The sequence below is a fragment of the Anopheles cruzii genome, chromosome 3 (assembly GCF_943734635.1).
Source record: "Anopheles cruzii chromosome 3, idAnoCruzAS_RS32_06, whole genome shotgun sequence".
Lineage (NCBI taxonomy): Eukaryota > Metazoa > Arthropoda > Insecta > Diptera > Culicidae > Anopheles > Anopheles cruzii.
Window position 1 is genome coordinate 18,510,203 of NC_069145.1, and position 25,479 is coordinate 18,535,681.

At 52.7% G+C, this 25,479-nt stretch overlaps 2 protein-coding genes across 2 annotated transcripts in view; one reads left to right on the forward strand and one right to left on the reverse strand.

The window, feature by feature from the left end:
* The first annotated feature begins 174 nt into the window (after positions 1-174).
* Positions 175-2,028, forward strand: LOC128273264 (tubulin--tyrosine ligase-like protein 12). Its single transcript, XM_053011200.1, has one exon. The coding sequence runs from the start codon at positions 175-177 to the stop codon at positions 2,026-2,028; it is 1,854 nt and encodes a 617-aa protein (XP_052867160.1).
* A 3,681-nt stretch (positions 2,029-5,709) lies between these two features.
* LOC128274183 (uncharacterized) overlaps positions 5,710-25,479 on the reverse strand; it is a 48,205-nt gene continuing 28,435 nt past the window's right edge. Inside the window, exons 4-7 of the mRNA XM_053012291.1 lie at positions 7,586-10,618; positions 7,319-7,512; positions 6,952-7,251; positions 5,710-5,863 (exon numbers count right to left, since the gene is read on the reverse strand). Coding sequence (XP_052868251.1) covers positions 5,710-5,863; positions 6,952-7,251; positions 7,319-7,512; positions 7,586-10,618 — 3,681 coding nt within the window. The remainder of the gene's footprint in view (positions 5,864-6,951; positions 7,252-7,318; positions 7,513-7,585; positions 10,619-25,479) is intronic.

The following is a 25,479-nucleotide window of genomic DNA, read 5'->3' on the forward strand; positions in this document are numbered from 1 at the left end:
AAACGCCCCGAGGGTGCCTTCGCACTCTAAACCTTGGTTAGCTCACGCATCTAGCGACCTTGGCTGGTACCTTTGAAATGTCAACCGTGCCGCCGGTTTGTTTACTTCGTCACACGCAGCACGTTGTTTCTTGTTTCGATTCGTGCAACTAGTGCTCGTTTCTGGTACCAAACCATGGATTACGATGCGTTTGTAGAGGCCCATAAACCGCAACTCCTGTCCTCTGGTGTTCCGGAGCTATTTTGGCCTACCCTGTACCGTAAGCTTGTGGGGCAAGTCTTTGATGCCAATTGTGCGTTTTCACTTCTTTTCGTCGACTACGGTGACGAGACACGGTCACCGGAGGATCCCGTGTGCTTGTTGCGAGTGTCCAAAGAAAGTGGCATCAAAGCGGACGATCCGACGGAGATCTATCTGATCGATCATGCGTGGACGTTCCGAACGGACAATGCGCGCCAGTTGCTCCACGATCATCCGGCACTGGTGAGCCGGCTAGCGGTTATGATGGGCCTGCAGGAGGACGACGACGAAGTACCGCCGATCGCGTACATTCCGCGCATTCTGCAGAACATGTGGCGCTGGTGCCACCCGTACTCGGTCAGTGCCGATGGTTTGTCGGTCGAGAACCGGATGCCGATCTGGTACGTGATGGACGAGGTGGGGAGTGCGGTCTTACACTTGGAAGATTCGTTCAACTGTCGCATCGTGCCATTTATGCACATTCCCGAGGGCGTCACGTACAGCTTGCTGTTCCCCATCGAGGACATTGCGGAGGGCGACAATCTTTACCGTGATTTCGTGGAAGGTGTGCCAATCGGCTCACAGGAACGCGAGGCCCTGCTACTGCCGTGGCGTTACACTTCCTTCGTGAAGGAAGACTTTAGTCAAACGGAACCTCCGGAGGAGTACTTTGCTGCCGGTCACGTGGCGGAGACGCTCCCGAGCCCAGACATCCCGCCACCGCTTATCGATGCGAACCGACCGCTCAAAGTGTACTCACAGTACGAGCTGGTGACCCAGTATCTGACCGACCCAGCGTACGAGATGGTCAGCGATCCGTCCGAAGCGGACATTCTCTGGATGACGACCCACTTCAAGGGGTACCGCGAGCTGAGCGAATCGCGACCGAACACGTTCGTCAATCAGTTCCCGTTCGAAAACGTGTTGACCATCAAAGACCTCTTGAGCGTCGTGTGCCGGAGAATGGCCGGCGACCGCAAAAGTGACGATGCACTGGCCAACCCGAGCCCACGGTGGCTACCGGTGACGTACAATCTACAAACGGAACTGGTCGCGTTTGCCAGTTACTTCCAGAACCGGGCGCAGCGCGGAATGGACAACCACTGGATCGTGAAACCGTGGAATTTGGCCCGGACGCTCGATACGCACATTACCGACAACTTGACGCAGATCATGCGCCTTCAGCAAACTGGTCCAAAGATTGCGCAAAAGTACATCGAGCACCCGGTGCTGTTCGAGCGGCCAGAGCTCGAGGCGGCCGTCAAGTTCGACGTGCGGTACGTGCTGCTGGTGAAGAGCGTCGACCAGCTGTGTGCCTACGTGTACACCAACTTCTTCCTGCGGTTCGCCAACAAACCGTTCCAGCTGGACGATTTCGATGACTACGAGAAACACTTTACGGTGATGAACTACACCGCCGAGTACACGCTGCGGCACATGAAGTGTGCCGAGTTTCGGGACAACTGGGCCGTACAGTACCCGAAGCACGGCTGGGAGCAGATCGAGGCGGATATCGGCACCATGCTGAAGGAGATGTTGCTTGGGGCGACCCAGGTAGGGCCACCGTGCGGCCTTGGAGCCTGCGAGCAGTCGCGCGCCCTCTATGCGGTCGATCTGATGCTCGAGTGGACCGAGGCCGGGACAAGGATGCAACCGAAGCTGCTGGAGGTCAACTTCATACCGGACTGCCAGCGGGCGTGCGAATATTATCCGGAGTTCTACAACGATGTGTTCAACTTGCTGTTCCTGGACCAAGAGAACCTGGACGTTTTCAGGCGAATTGTGTAAACGGAATGTTGCTAAGGTTTACGAAATAAATCGGTACACGCTCAATGGAAAATGCCTTCGGATAATAAGCGCCGGATATGACACAGAAGACAAGCTTCGGTAACATTACAATTTTATTCTTGTTCATGTTGTTTTTGTTGTTGTCTTAGGTTACACCTTGGCGGCACTGAAGCATCCACTTCCAAACATCCTAATCTCCCGTTTTGGTGGGAACCATCATTGGGCCAAGATCAAGTGAGCGCGGTCAACCGTGTGGCGTCATCATCATCGTTTCATAAGTTGTTTCATTTTGTGGCCTTTATTAGTCTTCGACACTTACGGGGCTTTCGACACTTTTAGTGTACGGTTTCTCTTCCTTTTGGGTTTCGGTAATCGTTTTTTTTCTTCTGGGGATTTGCTTGTATATGCGCCACTCGAGCTGCAACGGTGCAACTACCACCGGAGGATGATTATTTCAACTTTCATGGATAATGTGGGTCAACGAAAGAAGCAGCGGCGGCCCCGGTGTATATAGTCATCGCGATAGGCTTGCTCTTTACATTCTTTTTTGGCAATATCATAATATTAACACACTCATTTCTCGACGGTCGACATTGGGAGGGGCCCCAAACTCATTTGCTTATCTGGGTTCAGTATAGTTTTATTTAATTTTATCCTTAAAACATCTAGATTCTGCTTGCAGAGCGGTTGATTTGTGAGCCAATCAATTTACTCCTTCGCTTTACACCTTTTGAGCCGGGCTTTTTGTGTTCTCGGCCACCTGACCAGTGCGGCCGGCCGTGTGAGATTACAATTTGTGGTTGTTCATTCGTTTTTATCCCTAAATTTGATACGATTTCATTTGCGTCTATGCTCTCCTTCGCTCAACACTAGTGATAACATTCCGGTCGAACCGTGTCGTGCCCTGGCACAATCGCCAACAACCAACTACGACGACCACGACCATGTTTTTGGGGCATCATTTTCTTTGTAATGTTCTAAATATGTTCAAAGTTTTACGTCATTCCAGACAAAATACATTAATGCATCATATATATATACTGTATATCGCTCGCCTAACAAATTTTTCCCACAAATCATGATCGGAACCGATGAGACTCATTCTGTAAACGACGGCGGTGCGAAACACGTTTGTACGTAAATTATATTGTCATAATCTCTTATCTTACGTAATCAAACACGCGACTCAGCGCCCTTCTGCTGCCCGTCTTTAGCCTCTAATGATAAGGATCCACAATTTATTGTAAATACAACTCGAAAGCAAACGCGATCCGTTCCGTCTCACCGCACGCAGACCGCGGAACGGACAGATGTACATAACATTCCATTACAACAGCAGCACGCACTAATAAATATCAAACACCCCGCCTGATCGGAACTGATGCGATTACATTTACAAATAACCTAACACTCGCGCGGAGTCGGAGTCTGCTGGCCGCGCAGAACGCGGACGCGCTCAGTTTAGAATACTTTCTACGATCTCTTAAAATACGACTTCCCTAAAATACAACGACCATTGGGATGCGCCCAGTGTGACCGGGGTTTCGGTTTGAGCCTTCTTATCCTTTCTTGAAATCGTGCCACGGCCCTCCGCGAGACCGACCGACCGAACCGAAATCTCTCTCTGTCTAAAGTTCCCAATCCCGCGCGAAACATTGGAACGAATGGTGGCCATTTGACTGTTTTTTTTCTATTCACTCTCTGCCGTAGTGCGGAATTATGGTGCCGTACTCTCGTAGGTAGTTTATCAAACGGGGGGCCACGAGGAGGGGCCTCATCTTATTAACAGTTACTTCGTTTCGCGACTACTGTGAAAACACACACGATCAAGTACGAACAAACATCATCATCACGCCGTCGCGGCGGCGGCGGAAGCATGTACAGTTTCCGGTTGGTTTTTTGTTTTGTTTTCTCAAGCCTATCTATATAGTTTAAAACTGCGCCGCCTTGCGCGTGTGGTGCGCGGAATAAAAAGGGAGATTCTTCCGTACCAAAAAAGCAACAAGCCACAAATATGTATACACGTCCGCCGGTCTGATTTGTTTTAAACTCTGCCCTCGTCGAACGGGATCCATCCAACGTGTCCCCGTGCCCATTGGCTGGCTTACAACAACAATACGCGGCCATCAACACCGGTCGATCCCGTTCCCCAAAGCTTTTAGTTTGTCAATCGGCCCAACGTTTGGTCGACTAAGTTTGTATAAAATGGAAGCAAAAAACGGAAACGGTCGAGCTCGCCTACTGCTCCATCAAAACGAGCGCACACGCGGGCGGGCGGGCACGCGAATATTGTCTTCTTTCTACGGTACACAACTTTTCATCATAACATTTTCGGTACGTCTTGGGTGTGGATTCTTCCGTCGAGGGAAGGGTTATTCTTTTGTTTTCTATGCTTTTTACATAACAGAGAAAGTCGGGGCTGGTTTTCTAAGATATATTTTCCTCAGTGGCGGTGGCGGTGGCGAGAAGAGCAGCGTGGAAACCGTAGATTTGTGGAGACACAACGTTTAGTACTCGCTGTTAGTACAACCGTAGGCAGCGATGCCTGCTAGATCGGGGGGAACAGTAGCTTACTAGTAGTACATTTGTGTGTGCATTCGGGTGTGTGTGGGTTACATAGAAAGAGACATATAGAGTGTGCGAGAAAGAGAGGAACATTGCGTAGCTTCACGAATTTTTAAAGCCCTTCTGATGATATTTTTAAATACTCTTTTGGCTTGTGGATCATATTCCCATTTTCCTCTCTTTCTTTGTGTGGCAGCATAACGATTGTGTATTTTTTTTTGTTCTACTAACATTGTTCTTCGCCACAATCATCCTGTAACGGTGTTCAACAAACGTGGGGCACACGCACGAGTTGTAGATATGAAACGGTTTCTGGGCGTGAACCCCATACGCATCTGTGTTGTGATAGATTAGTAAAGTTATCATAAACCATCGAGTCACCTTTGAAAATGACAGGGCTTTTGAGGAGCGTCGGGAGCCAAGAATGCGAGCGAAAAGAAACACAGAATGGCGGGCATTTTGCTTCTTATCGTCGAGCAAAGACGTGGTGACGTTAGTGCTCAGAAAGGCTAACACCGCGCCTTAAGATGTCCAATCTCATCGGTGACAGACCGTTGCATTACGGGAGCTTCCGGGAAACGGCTCTAGGTAGGCCGAAAGAGGCTCAGGGCACACCGACGCCTAATCACGTTTGTACTTTACGTCGCCGTTTGCGTTGCTCCAGCAACCGTCGCTTCAAGGTTTGCCCTCAAATCGATACCTTGTGGGGTGACGCTTCCTGAAGCATCCATTTTTAGAAGGTAGAGTATAAGAGCAGCTTCCGGGCCGCGGCCGGAAGTAAAAATGCTTACCTAGGTGCAAGAGTAAGAGAGACCGAGACAGAGAGAATTCGTCGTGTCGTTGTGCAAATATTGCCTACAACGTTTTGGGCGGAGGTGCCCATCACGCCCCATGCCCGGTCGTGGTGGTGGTGGGGCTCAGCCCCCGGTGTGGCACTGTGTAATGCGTGTAATACTTTGGCCGCTTCGATCGATTCGCTCGCTTTCGTTCGTTAATCCTTCGCAAATCCTTTTGGAATTCGTTCCGGACACACAAACACACACACGCAGGACACAGGGCAGTCGTTGGTGTTGCCATTGGTGTCTATCTGGGGCCGTTCCGGGCGCATTTCGGTTATTATTTGCGGGACAAGCTTTTCGTCGAAGTTTTCTCGATGTGGATCAGTATGCTGTTCGAGGTGCCAAACGTGGAGACGCGAATGTCGAACTTTCCGTCCATGCCGAGGTTGCTCGTCATCAGCCGTGCGTTTTCGATCGTCGAATCGGACAGCCTGCGGGTAGGGGTAGAGACGATGGGTGAAAATTGAATATCGGAATCAAGTGCACGTGTTTCGGCGAGGGCGAGGAATCTATTGAAGATGCAAAGTGGTTTCCCATGCAGATGGATTTCCGCACGTACTTGTGACTTGCGTGGAGTAAAGTTTCACAGTTTCAGCCTGCGAAGGCGCAGATGATGTCGCCGTCAAGGGCTATCTGATGGAGACACACATGTGGCACCCCTTTCTGACCCATCGTTGAATGTTTGTATCAAAAAGAGTCTATCCGCCGCGATTCTAACTCTTACTTCGCTGCGCTTGACAGTCTAACGGAGGTTGAACGTAAGTTTTGCGTGTCTTTTTCCGTTTTTCTTTTTTTTTACATATTTCTCCAAAAAAGTCAACCAAATAGGAATATTTTATAATAACATCCGTAAAAAGCCTTTATCTTCTCGATTGAGTTTCAAACTGTCCAAACCAGCTTTCAGCATCTTGTCCTTGGTCGTCCAGCAGCGTGACAGCGACGCTGCACCAATGCAGTGATTCTGGTGGTCAGTGGTCATACAAACCGGAACTGAGAACCGGAAGCACCCGTTGCCCGGGAACACAACCCTTTGAACGAGTACGTATCGACTTCGCTGGACCCTTAACGCAAACCTATTTCATCGTCTTTGTAGACACTTTACCTCGAAATGGCCGCTTCTCCTATTAATGCATGTAGAGGATTCTTGACTACTTATACCCCACAACGATCTATTTCCGTGAGAGCAAGATAGGCGAGGCAAGCCGCATTATCGAGTTTAGTTGGCTGCTACCCGTGATCTGGAAGCGTCACATCCAAACCGGGGTTCGTCGCTTGATGTATCGTTCGCTCCCGAAGTCTCGACTCGACTCGACTCGACATGGTCAAATTTTTCTGCTTAAATTCGTAATCTTTGTACTAAACGCTATCGTTTTGCTAAATTGCTCGCTTTCTATTAATTTATATCCATCAATTTTAGTGCTGGACGATTGGGAGACTTGCGTGGGAGAGTGCGCGAGGAACCGGACGTTGCTTAGTCCGGCCGGACCTTTTTGGCGAGAGAAATAGAATCAACACTTACCGCACGTCGATCTCCATGCCGCGCATATCAGCACAGTGACTTCCGAGGCCGATAATCTGCTCCTCGTTCATGCCGTGCAGCGTGATGCCGAACCACCGCAGCAGCGGCAGGTTGGCCAGGAAGACGTGCATCACCTGCGGCTCGATACGCTGCTTTTTCGGCCGATCCATCGCGACCACGTTGTCCAGCTTCAGGTGGCTGAGCGGGCTCGATTTGAGCAGCTTCGCGACCGACTTCAGCGTTTTGGCCGCCTCGTCCAGGTGGATGATCCAGTTGCACATCTTCAGCGTGTTCAAGTGGCTGCTGGGAGTGGAGGGCGCGGTTAGTGGGTCTATGGACACCCGGGGAGGGGCAACGAGCTACGTACCTGAAGTGGCCGTTGAGGGTGTGGAAGAAGCCCACCATGTCCTTGTCGGAGATTATGAGCGGCGTCGAAGCCGAAGTGCTGCCGAATCCGGTCCGCGACGGTGCCGAGAGGTCCAGCTCGCGCAGGTTCACGAATCCGACCAAGTACGGCAGCATGTGAGGGCCCTTCATCGACAGGTGATCGGAGAAGATGATCTGTGTGAGGGAAAACGGAGCGACCATCAGTCACGTGAAACCATAAAGACACCCCGATGATCCCCGAAGTTACCTGTGCACCGGCCAGCTTGAGGTTGACGACCGATCGGCACTCGTAGGCACCGGACTGAACCGGGACATCGCTCCGGAACATGGGCATGTTGAAGCGACAGTTGTTGAGGCCCAGCTCGCGTACGGTCGTGAGCGAGAGGAAGCCACGCACGGACGCGAGCGTCCCGATGTTCTCTATCCGGAAGCTCCACCCGTCAAGGCTGAGCAGCCGCAGGGTGATGCAGCTGCCCAAGGCCCGGGCCGACATGCCGACGGCCGCGTCCTCGAGCGCGATCCGGGGCGACCCGAGGCTCAGCATTTGCAGACAGGGCGACTCGCTGGCTCCGAGCACCGTGGGCAGGATCTCGCTCAGGCGCGACGCACCCTCCAGCTTGATCGCGTGCAGCGTCGTCGAGACGCGCACCGTCTCACCGAGGCACATCGAGTCCTCGAGCGACAGCTGCGCCTTGCTCAGGTCGAGCCCGTGGAGCCGCGAGTAGGTGTCGCGGGCCGCCAGCAGCAGCTCGTGGAGCGTGCCGGAGTTGTGCGGTCCGCCGTCGCAGGCCGGCGTCGGGTACCAGGTGCGCGAGATGACCGAATCCGTGCTGCGCTTATCCGGCGGACCGTCCATCGGCTGGCGCGGGAGCGTCGCCGAGCGGCCCAGATTGTTGGTCGAATTCAGGACACCACGTGGGAGCGACGAGAAGATGCCGGCCGGGTAGGACCGAGGTGACGGGGCCGCCGTCAGCGAGGATTGCTTGATGAGCCCCGAGTTTCCGCTGCTACTGCCCGATCCCGAGCCCATACTGACGCCACTCGAAGACGGAGGATCATCGCGGGCGCCCCAGCTCGATGGCAAGCCCAGGTACGACAGCGGCCGGACAGCCAGCAGTGCCGCCAGCGCTCCCACCGCACCTCGTTCGCAGCGCAAGTGCGGCAGCGAAAGGCGCGTCACGTGCGGACACTTCTCAAGGGTGGCACAAATCTGGACAAGCTGCGAGGTGCAGAGGCCAAGGTCGAGCGACAGATTGCTGAGCTTCGGCTGCCGTGGCATCGTCCGGCAGAGGGCCGTCACGACCGATTGGAGCTTCAGGATCGGCGGATCCTCCTCCAGGAGCGTCAGCACGAGCTCGAAGCTCTCGAGCCGTGGTTTGAGCAGCGCCTTCGAGATGCAGGCCGCCAGATAGTTGATGTCCGAGTCGCGGATCTCGTTCTCGATCAGCGACGTGATGCGGAGCGTCGTGACGCTCTCGTTCTTCGAGAGTGCATCCAGGAAGATGTCCATCACGTTGCGCGACTCGAGCAGCAGGTTCTTCTCCAGCTGGTACACCAGCTCCAGGTTCTTGAGCGTGCAGGTTGGGCTTTTGAACGCCAGCCCCCAGCCCTGCAGTTCCGCCAGCGTCGATTTGATCGACACCCAAACCGGCTTCGCCTCGAGCGGCGGCACCGGGGGTGACTTGGAGATGCCGAGCATTTCGCAGAGCGCCGTCAGGTTCGCCTCCGTTTCGCCGCCGGCCAGCGCCAGTGAGAAGATGGTCTGCGGGCTGAGCCAGAGCGGCGTCAGCTTCGACAGCAGCAGGTGTGCCCGGGCCCCGAGGAGGGCCATCGCGAAGTTCAACACCTTCAGGATCTCCGGTTCGACCTCGTCACCCACCGCTAGGCCCGCGATCTCGGCCGCCAGCAAGCCGGGCCGATTGGCGAGCGATACGATGTAGTTCGCGGCCAGGAACTCGGCCAACCCGGGGCAGATGATGGTGTAGCAGTAGTCGGCGGTGGACTTGCGGCGTGCTGAGCGCCCGAAAAGCGGGGCCCGGTCCAGGCAGCCGGCGATGCTGGAGTCGGGCGACGAACAGTACATCTTCAGCTCGGCCGATGTCACGGTGGAGCGCTTGGTTTTCAGACAGAAGAGCGCCAATCGGCCCAGCTCGGTGAGCTGCGTGTGCGTGGCGTTGGCCGCCACACACTGGAACACGGCGGCCATCACCTCCAACTCGTCTGTGGGCAGCACTCCGGTCGACGACTCATAGAGCGCGGCGATCGCCAGACACCCGAGCGTGGTCCGGGCCACGTTTCGCAGCGCGCGGCACGATTGCACGGTGTCGATGAGACGGGTTGGGGCTCCCCATTGCCCGCCGCCCAGCAGTGACACCGAGCGACCCCAAACCAGTCCCTCGAGGGTGATGTGACGTTGCATCAGCGGAAGCAGCTCGGCGCAGGACGACGTCACGCTGACCAGCACGACACGCGCCTCGGGGAAAAGGCGACCCTCGAGCAGATCCACCACGTCCTTCGGGAGGGTTTTGGCTTTGCGCGACTTGCACTGTACATCGTACCCGTCCAGCACGATCAGCAGCTTGCCCTTGAGCGACTCGAGCGAGGCCCAGGCGGCGCTGAAGCCCCCGAAGCCGCTGGCGAACGGGTTCGGAGGACCACGCGGAAGCAGCTCTTTGGCGATGAAGTTGGCGAGCGTCGTGCCCTTGCCGAGCTCGGCGAGCGGCACGAACAGGGCCAGTGCAACCGGTTGGCCGCGTGGTGGCCACGGTGGTTCGCGGCTCCAGCCGTTCAGTAGACGCAACGCTAGTGCACTGCGCGTCGCCCACGGCGGGCACTCGATCAGGACGCGCCGCGGAGCCTCCAGGAAGGGTCCGTCTTTGGTTTGCACCGGCGTCAGGATCTGGTCGACGCCGATCGACTCGTTCAGGCCGTGCGAATGGATGTGCAGCCGGAGCTCGGGCTCGAGGCGGGCCGGGCAGAGGGCCCCCGGAGCGAGCGGGTGCACCCAGGACGGCAGCACCGGCTCCTTGGCCGCCAGTTCGGCGTACAGCGTGCGCAGGTAGTTCGCCAGCCGGGCCTGTGGATCACCGCGGCGACCTTCCGGCCCGCAGGTCGGAGGTCCCGGGGGCGACGGGCACTCGAGCGACACGTACGACCCGGACAGCTCGTAGTCCGCCCGGTACGAGGCGCCCGATTTACCGGAGGACGCTCCCGCCGTGCCCACCACCGGCGCTGGCGTCGGCAGCTGTTGGGACGATGGTTGCGACTTTGTTGGATAGCACTGCAGGAGAGAGAAAGAGAGAGAGAGAGGGGGGAGTGATAATTTACGACGCAGCTGGCAGTAGTTTGCGGTTCGAAGTGAACCCCTTTTTAAATTAGCATACATTATACGCCGGTCGCCAGGGTCGCACTCGCTCCCGGCGACAAATGGCGAGCTTTGTTCTGGATCCTGGACCCGAAATTCACGGTGGGGCCGCTTTAATGTGCCGTTTATTGCTTCACCTCCAAACCCAGTAAAAGGAGATAACTTTAAACTTAAACCATTAAATCATAAGCCTTGGCTCATGTTTTCACTCTGAGGCAGTTATTCTTGTGTACGGGAAGGAGCTTATGTGACATTTAATTGCAGTGGTAACTCGATGGAGACACTTGTGCTCGGGGAATGGTTGTATTGGCAGTGTGTCATAACACATGGGCTGAAATGTCACGAGCTTAAGAAATAAAACAGTTTTTTTGTGCTAAAAATTGGCTTTATTCATCATCGTCATCTCCATCACGCTACATAATATTCTCTGTTGATGTTGATTTCCCTTCTCAAGATAGACGATGAATATAACACCACGCACATTGAACCCATAACCTTTCCAGCCAATTGATTGCTGCTTTCGGGCGTTTAGTCGAGGTTCAACAGGCACTTCACTCAGATGACGATCGTTTTGTTTCCGGAGTGAAGGGATCCATCGATATTGTCCATTGTCACATATCGACGTAAAAATTCCGGTTTGTTACACTTTGAACAAACCTTTCTCATAGTCATCCGTCTTCTTGGGATTAGAACTTCCAATGCCTTCACGGATCTAATTTTGAATCTTTCCATTTCTCGGTCCCCTGAAAATCAATGGCTGATACTTGACAATGAATCAGCAAAGAAGAAAGCGTTAAGGACCGGGACCGAATCGATATCGGCACCGACACTCGAGGATATCAATCGCTGGAAGGTATTTGAAGCGCGCGAAAGAACTGAAGAAACGAAGCGTCTAGTACTTTTTCGAATATGAGAGAGATTGAAGAAAGTGTCCCTGACAAAATAAAAATTCATTTGGTTCCAAAAACTTTCCACTTCGTCGGTCGCAACCAGCAACTCACGTACCCATCTGCAGGCTATCCAGTAAAAGCTCACGGAGTATATAGCTTCGAGTAGCTTAGGGCTACTCGAAGAAGAGTGTTCAGGACCATCCCAAAAATCCAGACCTTTCCGACTGGTTCGTGAATCGAAAGTAGCGCATCTTTACACAAGAGTACATTGGAGCGGCTTGCATCGTTTCCACTATGCATCGCCTGAGGAGCTAGGATGAAGCACAAAGTTTGGCCAAATTCTAATTCCCGTAGGAGGGTTCTGCTCCTACTCCCGAGATTTACATGGCAAATAGTTAACAAAACAATCGGTTTTTTCAGCACCAGCTCATCCTGCCGAAGTGCCGAAGTGGTGTTAAATCACGTCCGAAAGGTGCACGGGTGCCATAGAGCCAGGTAGGTGAAAGTTTTGCTCACATCTCGAACAATTTATTCTCGGAAAAGTTGAATTGATGTCTCTGGAGCCATCCGCTGGCACTCTTAAGCCCATTGATTGAAGTTGATCTTTTCGCAGGCTCCGCATCCGGTACCAAAGCAAACACACACACACACTGAGTCATGGGGAGCATCGGTCAGAGAGAGCGAGAGAGAGATTGGCTTGCATTCCACTTCGTTGTGTTGCGCTTTTTTGTTTCGCTTCATGAGGAAGTTTGCGTTTCATGTTGCAAAAGTTTAGTCATTCCAGGACACCCTCACATCGAATTGCAACCGGATCCGGTGCGGCTATGCTTTCGGGCGAAGAATTCTGGGCACCATTCAAATCCCGATCCGATGTCGGGGTGTCGATGAGCACGAACCGCAACGAACCCAGGGTGTGGGGAGCCGCCCCACGTCAGCTCGGTGTGTCATCGGCCATGCGTTAGGTTCGGAAAGTTTCTAAGCTTCAAACCGAATAGTAATGAGAGGCGGTATTACTGCGCTTTCCTGTTCGCTACGTGCCCAAGCGTGGCGTCGGCATTGGTTTGGTTTGCAACGCATCGCACAGTTTCGCAGGAACTGAAACTATGCTTTCCGGTTCCGGGTAAAACCCTTGGCCCACAGTGCGTTCGGAGTGCAGTTACAGTTCACCGATAGATGAAGGAGGAAATATTGGAATAGTACAAATAAAGCGAGTTGGAGTGCACCCATTTTGAGGAGCTCTTCATGGATAAATGAACAAACCCTTGGAACAAGGCAATATCGTCCGATCGTTATTTTACAGAACACTCAAACTCTTGAAAACTATCGCTTGGTCGGTTTAGTACGCATTACTACACATTGGCGATCCGTACTTCGGATCAAAATGCGAATTTTAATGGTTATGAAAGCAAATGCACTTTATTATTAGTTTGAAATGCACTTTACTATTTAGTATGGTCTCCGTGAACAAATGTATTGATGCACTTGTTTCAACGTGATTCTAACTTATGAATGCCATCTCTGAAGTGAGAATCTGCGAAGTGAGAAATGTTGCCGAGAAAGTTGCATTCGAATGTGTTTTTGCTCCATCGTTAGCGAATTCTGCACTCATCGTGCACACAGCTTTCAGAAAACCCAATACAGCAATATACCTCTACTGCACGCATACAGCATCCGCGGGGCATTAATTGAGCGCACTAGCTGTGTTCGGGATCTGGGAATCCTACTCGACGACAAACTTAGCTTCATAGAACACTACGAGCACGTCATTGCGCAGGCCAATAGGCAGCTAGGACTGCTATTCAAAATCGCTAACGGTTTCCATGATATCCTATGTATTAAGGCACTGTACTGCAGTATAGTTAGGTCTACTGTCGAATATTCAAGTGTTGTCTGGTGTCCGTTCTCTGCCTGCTGGAGTGAGCGAATCGAGCGTATTCAGAAAAAGTTTACCAGATTTGCCTTAAGGAAAGTTAATTGGTGCGCGTCAGGGCAACTCCCACCATATCGTACGCGTTGCCTCCTCCTTGGCCTTGAGAGGCTCGATGATAGGCGGGCCATCGCTCAATGTTGTTTCGTGGCTAGCCTCATCAGTCACAACATTGACTCTCCGGTGCTTCTCTCATTACTCAACATTTCTGCGCCGTCGAGAGCTCTAAGGAATTACTCGTTTCTGACTGTGCCAACGCAGGCGACCAAATTCGGGCAGTTTAGCCCTTTAAACTTCATGTCAACCCGGTTCAATCAGGTGTACCATTGTTACGACTTTGACCAATCTGTAAGCGTGTTTCGTCAGCATATTCGTTCGGTTGCGTTTGCGTCTGATTTGTGATTCTACAATCTGTGACGTCCAAGTATGTTTAGTTTTAAGCGAAATTTGTACCTTATTTTATATATTCTCCTATTAAGCCTGCTGGCCCGTAGGATGATTCTAATAAATAATAATAATAATAATAATAATAATAATTAGCAATATAATTAGCAATATAATATAGCAATATTTTGACTGAATATTGCTTATATTGCCCAATGAGCTGCATAGGGCATCAACGAAATACCTTTCAGTCACTTGATGATTTTCCAATACGATATCCTGTATTTTCCCACGATTTCAAATGTTGCTATTGTTTTTGGACGTCCTTGACGAGGATCGTCTTCAAGGCTTGTACGACCACATTTAAATTCAGCCCATTGAAGGCGAAGAGTCCTTATTAGTCATTATATTTCTTTTGTTCTAATCTTTCCAAACACACAAATTCACTCACTGCACGATACTTAATTTTTTCCATTGTAAGAAAATACTGTGACACGTCGATGCTAAATGACGAATTGACAGATTGAAAGGAAACTTAACATACGTTCATATAAAGCGTGTACCAACATAACAAAATAAATTTGGGCTAGCTAGAAGCGCCTTCTGCTATTGAACCACAAAACTTATTGAGCAACCTAGTAAACTCTTGAAAGCTATCGCTTGGTCTGTTTAGTACCCATTACTACACATTGGAAATTGGCGTACTTCGGTTCAAAAAGCGAACTTTAATCGTTATGAAAGCCTGAAAACCTTTTAAAATAACTCCAACCAAGCCACCAATAATACTCAACCTCTCGGAAGTACATCGTTACACCGGTTACTCCAACAGCCTTCAACGCTGGAGTACGAAAGTGATCTAGATATCAACTTTCCGGAGCCTCCCGATATTGCTGCGTCCGGGGGGGAGGTGGGTTCATCACTCCGTTCTTTTCCATCGGAAAAGGACAGTGCACATCGCCGGAGTGTTCGCTTTTATCGCCCCGCTCTCGGAAGGATGCCTGACGACGACAGACACATGCCGCCGACGGGTGCATTGTGCAATATCCCTTTCACCGAGGCCGGCGACCATTCGTGATGAAGCTATCCCGGGGAGTGCTGTGCTGTGCTGTGTCCGGTGCCATCTTCGCCAAACAACGGCACACATACCACCGTACGGCTGTTGCGGTGGCTTTTGAAATCATCATCTCGAGCTCGAAGAAGCTGCCGCCGTTCGGCCGGTTCACAATCACGCAAGTACCCTTCGCCTTCGTATCAAAACTTCGACTTCGACTTGCCTCCGTTTGCTCCCGATTCCCGCTCCGCTGCAAACCGGGCGAACGGGTCAAAAGTTTGCCCGCCACGAAGGCGTGTCCTCCGGCTAATCCGGGCTGCAATCCTAGTTGGGCATCCGTTCCGAGCGAAATTAGCGAACGCGACGACTGGCGACTTCTTCGTTTGGCAGCGCTCTTGTTGAGGTCTCGTCGGAGACACCACACCCGGGCACGTACGACCCGGTGGCAGCTGCATGCCAATGGTGGCCACAACATCGCACCGCGCCTCCGACGCCTGAAGACGGCATCTACATTTCCGGAGTCTCCCTCCCGCTCTGTGTTGGAGATGTCACACCGAAGTTGGCTGACATTGGGGTTTTGTACGGTATCAACACTTTCGGAGCGGGGTTTCTGGGGCGACATATTTTACGGCCCGGTGTGAAGTGCTTCGGAACTCCAGAGGACCCCCAGTTCGGAGCTCGGCGTGCGTGTGTGTGGGCCAAAAACTTGCACAATACCCACCATCGGATCGGATAAGGGCACACCCACCGAAGAAAGCCATTTCTTGTGGGTCCACATTATCCCGGCACATACTTCCGGCGAGGTCGCGCTGTTGTTGCGATGGCGATCAACTGTGTTGATGCGCCGGAAGTCCGTCGGGGGTTCGAGTTTTGTGATGGAGCTTTTTCCCGGGATCCTTTTCAGCCAACCGTGGCCCGTATTTTTATCAGTTCGAAGCACATCGTCACCGACCGGCCGACGGGGCCGGTTGAAGTTTGCGGCCAACACCACCATCGGCCTTTTGAGTGAGTTTCCGGGTTACCCGTTTCTTCGGGGCCGTTCGGAATGGGTTACGCTCCATTGCCCGTTGCGCTTCTGTTGAATCTTGCAAACCCCGCTCGCCTCGGAAGCTCGGAAGGGAAGCCGATAAACGGGGAGAAAAAGTTACTCGGCAACCGGCCGAAACGAGGTTCACTTTCTCCACCACCGGTTCCACTTCTTTTCATGCGAAGTTGTACTTATTTATTTTCTTTCCCCCTTTTTTGGGCGTGCAAAATACAAAGCAAAACCACGGTGCGTATATGCGATAAGTAGAGCGTAGCTTTTTCAATGGGGCCCAACGGATCCGGAAGAGAGTGGTAGCACTTTTAACGATACCCGTAGCTGATCACTTGCACAGATAGTACGACGAAAGCCGAGAGTGTAAGCCGAGCCACGAGCAACAGAGTTCACAGATTGACACAGATTGGCCCAGTGGTTAAAGAAGAGTGTTGAATCTACTTTATTATTGAATTGAAGTACTTTAATACACGTTAAACCCATGTTACAACCAACCAGGAGGAGGTTGGTCGCCTCCTTCTTAAGCCAACAGTTTACCGAAACGTAATTGACATTCAAAAAGTGTTTAGCTAAGTGAATGTTTAAGGGAAAAATAGGGATATTTTAAGGCTGTTTAAAAATAACGGCTCGTATCCTCTTTAGAAAAAATCGAAAAAAGAAGTCGGGCTCAAATTACAACTAATTACAACTAATTACAAAGGAAGAGCTTGGACTTCTATTGAACCCACTTTTAGTATACGATGCCCGAAAGACAGCGTTCGAAACATGCTCAAACCTCAATTCGAAATCACTGGTCCAAATGAACATACTCGTTTCGAAAGAAGGTCTTGTAATCTGTAGGTCTGTCGATTGACAGATGTTGAAGGAGACTTAAACTTCGTTTGATGCCCTGTGCTCCGTTTGCTCTTTGATTCAGCACCGTCCAGGCTCCGGCTCCAAGATAGCTTTATCCCAGCGAACGGATACTAATATTGATCGAAAGAAATTAAACATTAGCATAAACTTGCTGCCTGCTGGCTGGCTGACCCGTGCGCTGTCAAACAATGTCCGGGTCCGGGAAGGAATGTGCAAATATGGCCACATAACTGATCACACGACACACAAGTCAATCCGAGGAGGAGCACCGAGCGTCCGGCAGCAAAACAAAACCTCACAAGACGACCACCGACCGACTAGACCAGCTCAAAGTTTCTGCTGGCTTAACGCTTGTCCAAGGGATGCGTTGATTGGATGTCCTAGCCGGCGTAAGCTCTGTGGCGTGGCCCTCTGCCTCTTTGTGTGTGTGTGTGTGTGCCCCTTCCGGGTGGGTTGAGCTGAGCAATTTTCCGTATGTTTAGAATTCATTACGTAAGCCGAAGCTTCGAGCGGAGAAAAGCTACGGCACAAGCTGGCCGTGGCCAAGGTTTTCATAATCGATGCAAATACGACAACTACACATCGGGCGGACCACAGCACCGAGCATAGCCGGCTGTCTGGGTAACGGCCTTTTGCCCTGCCGCACTCCCTGCGGATCGAAATGGTCCAAACCGAAGAGGATGTGCTGACCGAACGTAGTTGACGTGGTCAGTTGACGGGCGCTGCCAACACCGTGTATCTGGTCCCCATTTCGTTCGGACGATTACGGCGAACTGAAGTGAAAGAGAATTGCCATGATTCGATTGCCAGCGCCAGCTCGTTTAGGTATGCCGATGCGGTTCCGCTTTGCGAGCGGGACATTTACATTTGCTTTGAAGGATGGCCTACGCCACACGGGTCCATGAGCGGACGAATTGATTTAAAGGTCCCAAATAGTTTCTTCAAATGATCCACGTAAAGAGCTAGGCAGTTTGTGGGCAGCGTCAGGGCACCAAACACATATCTTATATCCAACTTCAACTAAACAATTTAAAGTACAGCAAATACTTGTGCAAAAAAGCACGGATTTGAGAAACGACCATAGCCGGTATGTTCCCCTGTTACATTTGCAAGAGTTTTACCTCAAAATTTCCCCCCGAATTCGAACAAATTAACAAACTTGGTACGGTACGCAAAAAACCTTATGCTTTAGGGCCATGGGCAACGAAATGACGAAAGTTGTGCCTTCTTGAAACCGCCTCCATTAAGTATTTAGCATCGGCCGCAATTGTTGCGCCCGGCATGACGTCTGGCCGTCGGGAAAGTTGGTCTCAACAGTCACCCACTGTGCACCGGGAGTGCTTAAAAATGGTCAATTATCATAAATTTGAAGATTATGAATGAAATGGTTCGAAAATCCAGCTCGGCAAGCCGTTTCCAGTGGCCGTGATGTCAACCCCGGTCCCGCTGGTTGGGCGGGTAGGCGTGACATAATCTGATATCTAACTACATTAACACACCGACCCTCCGTCGCTCGCTTTGGAGCCTCTCGAGCGCTGTTGAGCGCTTAAGTCATCTCCTCAAATCTCCACCATTTACGGATGAACGGGCAGCGAGCGGTGGCCGCTTCCGGTGCGCTGACAGGGCGTCCTCGGGAGGAAGTGCCGGCCGCCCGTCGCCTTTTCGCCGGTCACTAAGCCGGATTCCGGATGCTGCTCAGCGACGGTGACGGTGGCTGAATCTAAAAGTACAACATCCACCGTCGGCCAATGGCCGTCTGGATGATAATGACACAAAAACCTCGAATTCCACTGCGAAACCGGAAGCGGCGCAGCGGTCGGCGGTCGAACCACCCGGAAACGGAAAATGGGGCGGGAAATTGATCATTACAGGAGTCTCGTTGAGTGGAGGACGGAAAAGGATTACCAGCGTGGAGCCGCCGGACCTTTTCGCTGCCATAATAAATAAATAGCATTGCGTCCGTTCGCCGGTAGCGGTAGCTGAGCCCCTGCCCTGCCATAACACGCATAAGCAGCATGAAAATCAGTGGAGGTTGCACCTCCCGATACCCGAGATTGAGGAAGTCCGATAATTAAGTCCACCGGGCACTCGCACTCGGATTTGCTGGCCCTCGGGCAGTGGACCTACATCAACCAGGGACATTGTTGCGGCTCGGATCGGCAACGGAACGATAAAGGTCAGCAGAAATCGTTGTCATTACTCCACCAGGCACGGTGAATGAAGCGCTCTCGGGAATCTCCATTACCATTATCCACCTTCACTTCTCGGGTTCCAATATCCATTTCGTTTACTTAACATCACCATTTTTATCCGCTCAATGGGACGGATCCCGCAAGCAGAAGAGAGAGAGCCGCAAAGGACAGCTCGGTCGAACGGGGGCCAAAAGACACTGGAGCATGTTCCTCTAAACTGAATGGAGGAGAAACCATAAAAAAGGAAAACCTCAAGCACACCTTACCGAAGAATTGTTGAATGGGCAGCCCAGAAAGAGCGAAAATGCCCTCAAAGATTACCGAAACCGGAACATCGTGTGTCCGAAACCACCGACCCGTGCCGGATCGCCGGTCCTTTTTTCTGCTGGTTTAAGCATTTAAAATATAATAGGATTTTACATTCCTCTCCAAACAAGGACCCGAGACCCGAGAAACAAACCTCCCCCTGTGTCAAAGAGACCTTGCGAGACCGGTGGTCGGTTTTCGGAAGCGGATTCACTCTGACAGCGATGGACAACACAAATGGATGGAATGGTTGGCCCGTTTGCGGATCGTCGGTGCCCGGAACCGGGCACCGGAACGGGCGGTATCATGAAATTATGATCAGCAATGTTTGTCGAGCCCCCTCCAAACAGGAAGCCAGCACGCAGCCAGCAATCGGGGTCGTCCCGGGTCGTTGTGGTCCGGATCTCGCCAGACTCGCCGTGGAACCTTTGGTGGAGTATCAACGGCGCACCGTTTCCGTTTTGTTTGGACCGCGCCAGCCCTTTTTCCGGGGTGCGATACAAGACAACAAGACGATATCGATGGCGCTAATGACACTGACCGGTACGGTCGGTCGGTCGGACACCACCACCAGGCGAACCGAATTTGCATCGGCGTAGCATAAATTTCGTCGGCCAATGAACGATAAATTATCGCCATTCAGTAACTTCGAGCGAGGCGAGCGAGGCTCATTGGGACGCTATGGCTGACGCGAAAGAGGCTTATTAATTGGAACAACGGCATTAAGTTGTACCATTTTTGCAAACTGCAAACGATGGCGAAAGCCGTCTCCAGTCTAACCATGGACAGTTAGTTTACTGCTATTTCAAAATAAGTGTTTCGGTGTTTTTGACAGCTTGACAACAAGTTTTAGTACACACACTTTGTCTTTAGAACAAAGATTTTTGGAAATCCCCTGAAAGTATGCAATCCAGAAGCGTTCAATATTGTGCCTCGGTTCGAAGCTAATCTTTTCGCTTGTTCCGCTAATTTAAAGACATTTTTCAGAACATTTATCTTACATGAATCGGCTCGGGAGTGAAACTAAACCTGCCCTGGAAGGAAGTTGTTGCGCAAGAGACACCGGTGCAACTTTAACGGACCACTCCCGCCGCAGGTCGGAATGCCTCCGCCATCGGAACGGTCCGGTAGGGTTGGTCCTGAATTGGCAAATGTTTTGAAAACGAACCCCGAAGCCAAAAGGCCAGAGAGTCGCACGGCCGAGTGAAGATGTTTCACCGGGACCGCAGCAGCAGCAGCAGCAGCAGGAAGCGTAGGACGACGGCAGCGACCACGGTGCAAATGTTTCGGTGGTGTAAGGCACGACCTGCCGTGCCCGGTGCCGTGCCCCGGTAGCCGGAGCCGGTTGTTTGTGCGAATCAAGCATCAGCGGCCCCGGGGCGCTGTCGGCATTTGAAGTATAGCCGTGCTGGCACCGCCGCAAGTTGGTTCGCCAGTTGGCTGGCTTGCCCGGTCCACGGTCCTTTCGATTTCAGACATCGTGAACCGGAGTCAGGCCGGGACGGTGACGACGACGACGCCAACTGGGACCGTTCACACGACCGCCACAAACATGGCACGTATGAATCGCGTGTCCGTGCGGTCCGTGTGTGTGTGCGCTACTCCAAAGACACTCCGGAGGGTGCTTCCTTAAGCCACTAAGGCAGACGTGGCAGAAGAAGCTCCAGCTCCGGGTGTTGTTGCGGTCCAGTGATTCCGCTGCTGCTGGGACGACCAACGGCGGGGCGAGATAAACGTTTCATTCCGAACGCGGCGCGAATCCGGTGTCAGAAGTCGGTGTCATGCGGCGTCTGGGCGCGCGACGAACACAAACGATTATCTCGGAAAAGTCATTTTCACAGTTCAGAGAGCCCTGCCTTGACGGCCGTGCGATGCGTGGCCGCGACGATGAGTCACCGCTGTGGGCGTTGAGTGAAAATGATGGTTCCCGAATGGTTTAATGAGAAAATCGCCGGCATCTTTCGGAGCGGGCGCTCGCGCCAGGTTCGCGAAGTGTCTTTCGGCCGTTTTGACAGCTTTTCATCTCGGCGTCGTTGCTATTCACGTCACTGTCACAAGACTCGGCCGCTCCCATCGCAGTCTGACAGGCGTCGACGATTGCGTTACGGGGTGCTCGGTAAAAATTAGTTGCCAACCGAGATCCTGCGCTGGCTGGCTGACGCCCAATAAGTACAGTTCCAGGGCGGAGGCGTCCGATAACTCTCGCGGACATCTTTTGGGGCCCGGGAGCGTTTGGAAACCCTTCTTTGGGGATTCGGGCCAGCAGGTGACCAGGTTCGGGTTGTAATCCACTTTATGGCTTCATCAGATGCACGCTCCGGAAGTCCGAGCACGTGCACCATTTTTAGTTTCCTCACGCATTAGCACCGTCTGCCTTGGCTGGCCTGAGTAATGTGCTGGTGCCGTGGAAATTCCCGGTGAAGAATTGGACCCACAAAAAAAACCCCAGAAACCCTGAAACCGTGATGTATGGGAGCCGGGTGCCTGACGGAGCCGGGATGTATGACAGCGGGATAATGGTCCCGACACACGACGGGTCCGACATTTTACCTGCACCGTGGATGGATTATCCTTGGTACAGGGACGACGGCGACAGCCGCCGTGGTGTGGGTATCCATTTCCTGGTATCACGTATTTTTCACTCCCCAGTACCGTCGGAGTCCTTGTCGGGTGGTACGGATCGGCCAGTATCAGTTCCTTGCATCGTAAGTTTCACCCGATCTCTGTCTGTCTCTCTCTTGTGGGGGGGTCCTTCAACCCGCTGGCTACACTTTTCATCTTTCACCTGGCAGCCCACAGGTTATCACGGGATGCAGCCCGGATAACGGATAACGCCGGTCCCGTCCGGTCTGGTGCTGTGGCACCATTTTAAAGCATGTATTCAAATATGGCCACCGACCACAGAGCCAAATCTGGAGCCATTTTTTAATGCCGAAACCAAGATGGCCGTAGGACAATGGTTCCCGGCTGTCGGCTGCCGGTTATCCTCTGCAGAAAGAGACAGAGAGAGAGCGCCAATTTTTTGTGGCACGAAACTGTTGTGAAATTTATGATTTTAAGTCGACGTCTTCCGTGGCTCAGAGCGAGCGCTGCGGCAATAAAAACCCGGGACCCTTACCGACGAATGTCACATGTGTGTTGAGGATGTCTTGCCTTGACTGGAAGGAAGACCATCCAGCCGAAGACGACCTACGACTCCCCCGGGGGTAGGGAGCCATCAAACGGACATATTGCACCGTTCCTCCGTTGTCGTCGGTAAAGAAAGGCGATCCCAACGGGCGCGGTGCCCTGCTGCCTGGTGCCAGGATCTCTGGGATAAACGTTGCGTGTCAATGTCAAGTGCAATTTTGAGGGCCATAAAACAGACGCGCGGAACAGTGTCCTGTGCGCCACACAGGAGACCGTATATTCCCCGTGCCGTGCAAAAGATGGCGTTCGGACGGGCGAATTCTTTGTTCCGCGTGCCCTTATCGCCGTACCCGTGGCAGGGCGATAAATGTCGATAACGATTTGCGTGTTCCGGCCAAGGAATTCCCTCCCCCGAGGCGGGAAGCGTGTGGCACGCGTGGCGCACGCGTTTAGAGCCTCGAACCTCGGGGGAATTGGGTGCGCTCCCGAGTTAATCGAGAAATGGTTATTTATTGGCCGCAACGGAGGGATATCGTTCCATTTCCGGGAGTTTTTATCGGCCACTAGACTTACCCATTGGTCGGCGAGGACGGAACCACCACCGACGGTGCCGACGGGGGCTTGCGACGGGACGGGCTGCGACGGCTGCTGCGGCAGCTGCTGCTGGTGCTGTGGCTGATGGTGCGGATGGCTCGTCCAGTAGCCCTCGCCGGCGTCGGCCCATTGCGACTCGAGCGGCAGTTCCGGTTCCGGTGGCCAGAGCGGTGCCTTCGGGGGGCGTGGGGAAGCGGAGTCCCCACGGGGGCACCACAACACCGACTGTGGGCAACCTATGTTGATGGCTTTCAGCAACCACACCACCGAGAGCCTGTACAGACACACGGCTGCGTCCTCGGATGCCTGGCCGGGGCTCTGCTTGACCGCGGAAACCGCACCGCACCGCACGCGTGCGGTAACAACACTTTGACGCCCGGGCCGGGGGAGAGGAGCGAGCACAATTATGAGGCCACCACCGTTGGGCGGACGCCACGTGGCGGTTCGAGCGAGGACCACGGAGCTTGGCCCGGGCGACGTCCTCCAGCCATCGGTGTGAACTCGATTCGCCGCGCTGCGACTCACGCTTCTGACTCACTCACTTCACTGCTCACTCACTCGGTCGACGTTCAACGTTCCAATCAAAGCACCCGTTGCTCTGACACTGACACTGCTGACGAAGACGAGACAAGATGTGCTTTGATTTCGTGACAATTCAGAAAGCGGCCACGATACGGGGCGTGCCAATCGAACGGAGTGCTTCAAGAATATGTCCAGCCTAGGAAGCTTTCAACTGACGCTGAGATTTCTCCATTCAAATCGTGGACTCTTGCTTTTCCGTCCGTTGCCTAGGAAACTCCGTCATCGGCATCGGCTGATTCGTGGAAACGTGTGTCAAAATAGCCAGCGCCAAGAGAAGGACGTCAATAAAGGACCGCTACGGCAGAAAGCTAAATTTGGTTTACGACGGCGCGAACATGATGAAGCGCGAAATGAGCATTCGACGACGGACGCAGAGATAGCACAGTGAGTCAAACAATACGGCGTTCCTGTCGTTCCCGGAAGGCCCGCGGCCATTGCTCGAAGCTAGCTGGTACACGATACGTTCTCTGGTTCGCAGAATCACAACCAGGGAATGCTCGATTCAAGGCCTCGTCGCAGGTAACATTCGGCCGCCTGGTCCGCCTAGCTGTTGCATCCGGAATGGCATAGCAACGCCCGAGCCTACTACGAGCGCTACCAGGCGCCTCCATCAACGAGAATGCGGGCCACCAGGCGTCTCCATCGGTCGCTAGGCACGTGTTGTTGGCATTTTCGTGTCTGTTTTTTCCAAGATCTTTAAATTGCGGCCCCCTAAAAATGGGCATTCAAAACTCACACCCCCATGGTAACAAGCGTTTCAAAGCACCGTAACGTAACAAGTAGGCCCCGAACCCCGAGTGTCATTTATTGTTATCTGTTGTGCCGCACTCGATGCCGCTTCGCTGCCGTCGAATTCGATTTCGGCTTCCGTCTGAATCGTGGGCCACTTTCTTTTTCTCAGGACCACGAACAGGATCACGCCGCAAGAGACGACGCTTGCGAGCAAAGGAAATGATTCGTTCAAGGTTTTGTTTTTCCGTTTCCAGTGTCCAGGTCCAGGTCCCCAGAACGGGCCCAGATTAAGCGGCTTCGGCTGGCTGAGGCGACCTGTGTTGGGACCGAACCGGAAGCCTACACATCTGGCCGCCGCCTGTCGTTCGGTGGATTCGGTGGGAAATTTATGTTATTGAAATAAGAAACCAATTTCGGGATTAAACTCAAGCCCCAGGCGATGCGAGCGAGCGATCTCGCCCACCGCCCGGCGGCGGACATGGGGGGCGAGCGTTTTCCGGCTCGTTTTTCTTTCCGCCCTTTTGCTTTGTTGCCCCATCGGGGGTCCCGCATCTTGTCCCCCGTGCGCGGGGGAGGATAATTGTGATAGTTTTTCCCTCTTATTCTTATCGCCGCCTATCTCTGCCACGGGCTCTGGAACGCCTGGGTCGTCTCGGGGTGGCCAGAACAGAACAACGCCGATGATCACCGGCGGGACGACGGTGAACCGTTGTTTGATTTCGAATTCCGCACATCGACCGGAAAGTTGTGTAATGAAAATTTATGTGCCCGTTTATTTGAATTCTTTACCCATCTCGGCACGATGGTGGTCCACGTTGTACCGTGTTTGTTTGCTGATTGAATTTGTCGCACTCGTGACAGGCTCCGGGCGATGGTTGTTTACGACGTGGTGGTCAATCTTACGTCCGGTTCCGGCTTGGCCGTAGATTCAAACTTAAAGAAACCAGCCCAACTAGCCTACTCGGACGAGGAATTCTTGGAATTGCCATACAAAATATACCGTGCGGGAAGTATGTTTCGATGCTGAGACTACCAGAATGACATAAAGGAATTACTTTCAAACTTCCCAGTGCTCTTGAGGGTTCTTTAGACTGAA

Excerpts from the sequence above, each read along its gene's own strand:
- LOC128273264 (XM_053011200.1), top strand. The coding sequence starts at position 175 with ATGGATTACGATGCGTTTGTAGAGGCCCATAAACCGCAACTCCTGTCC.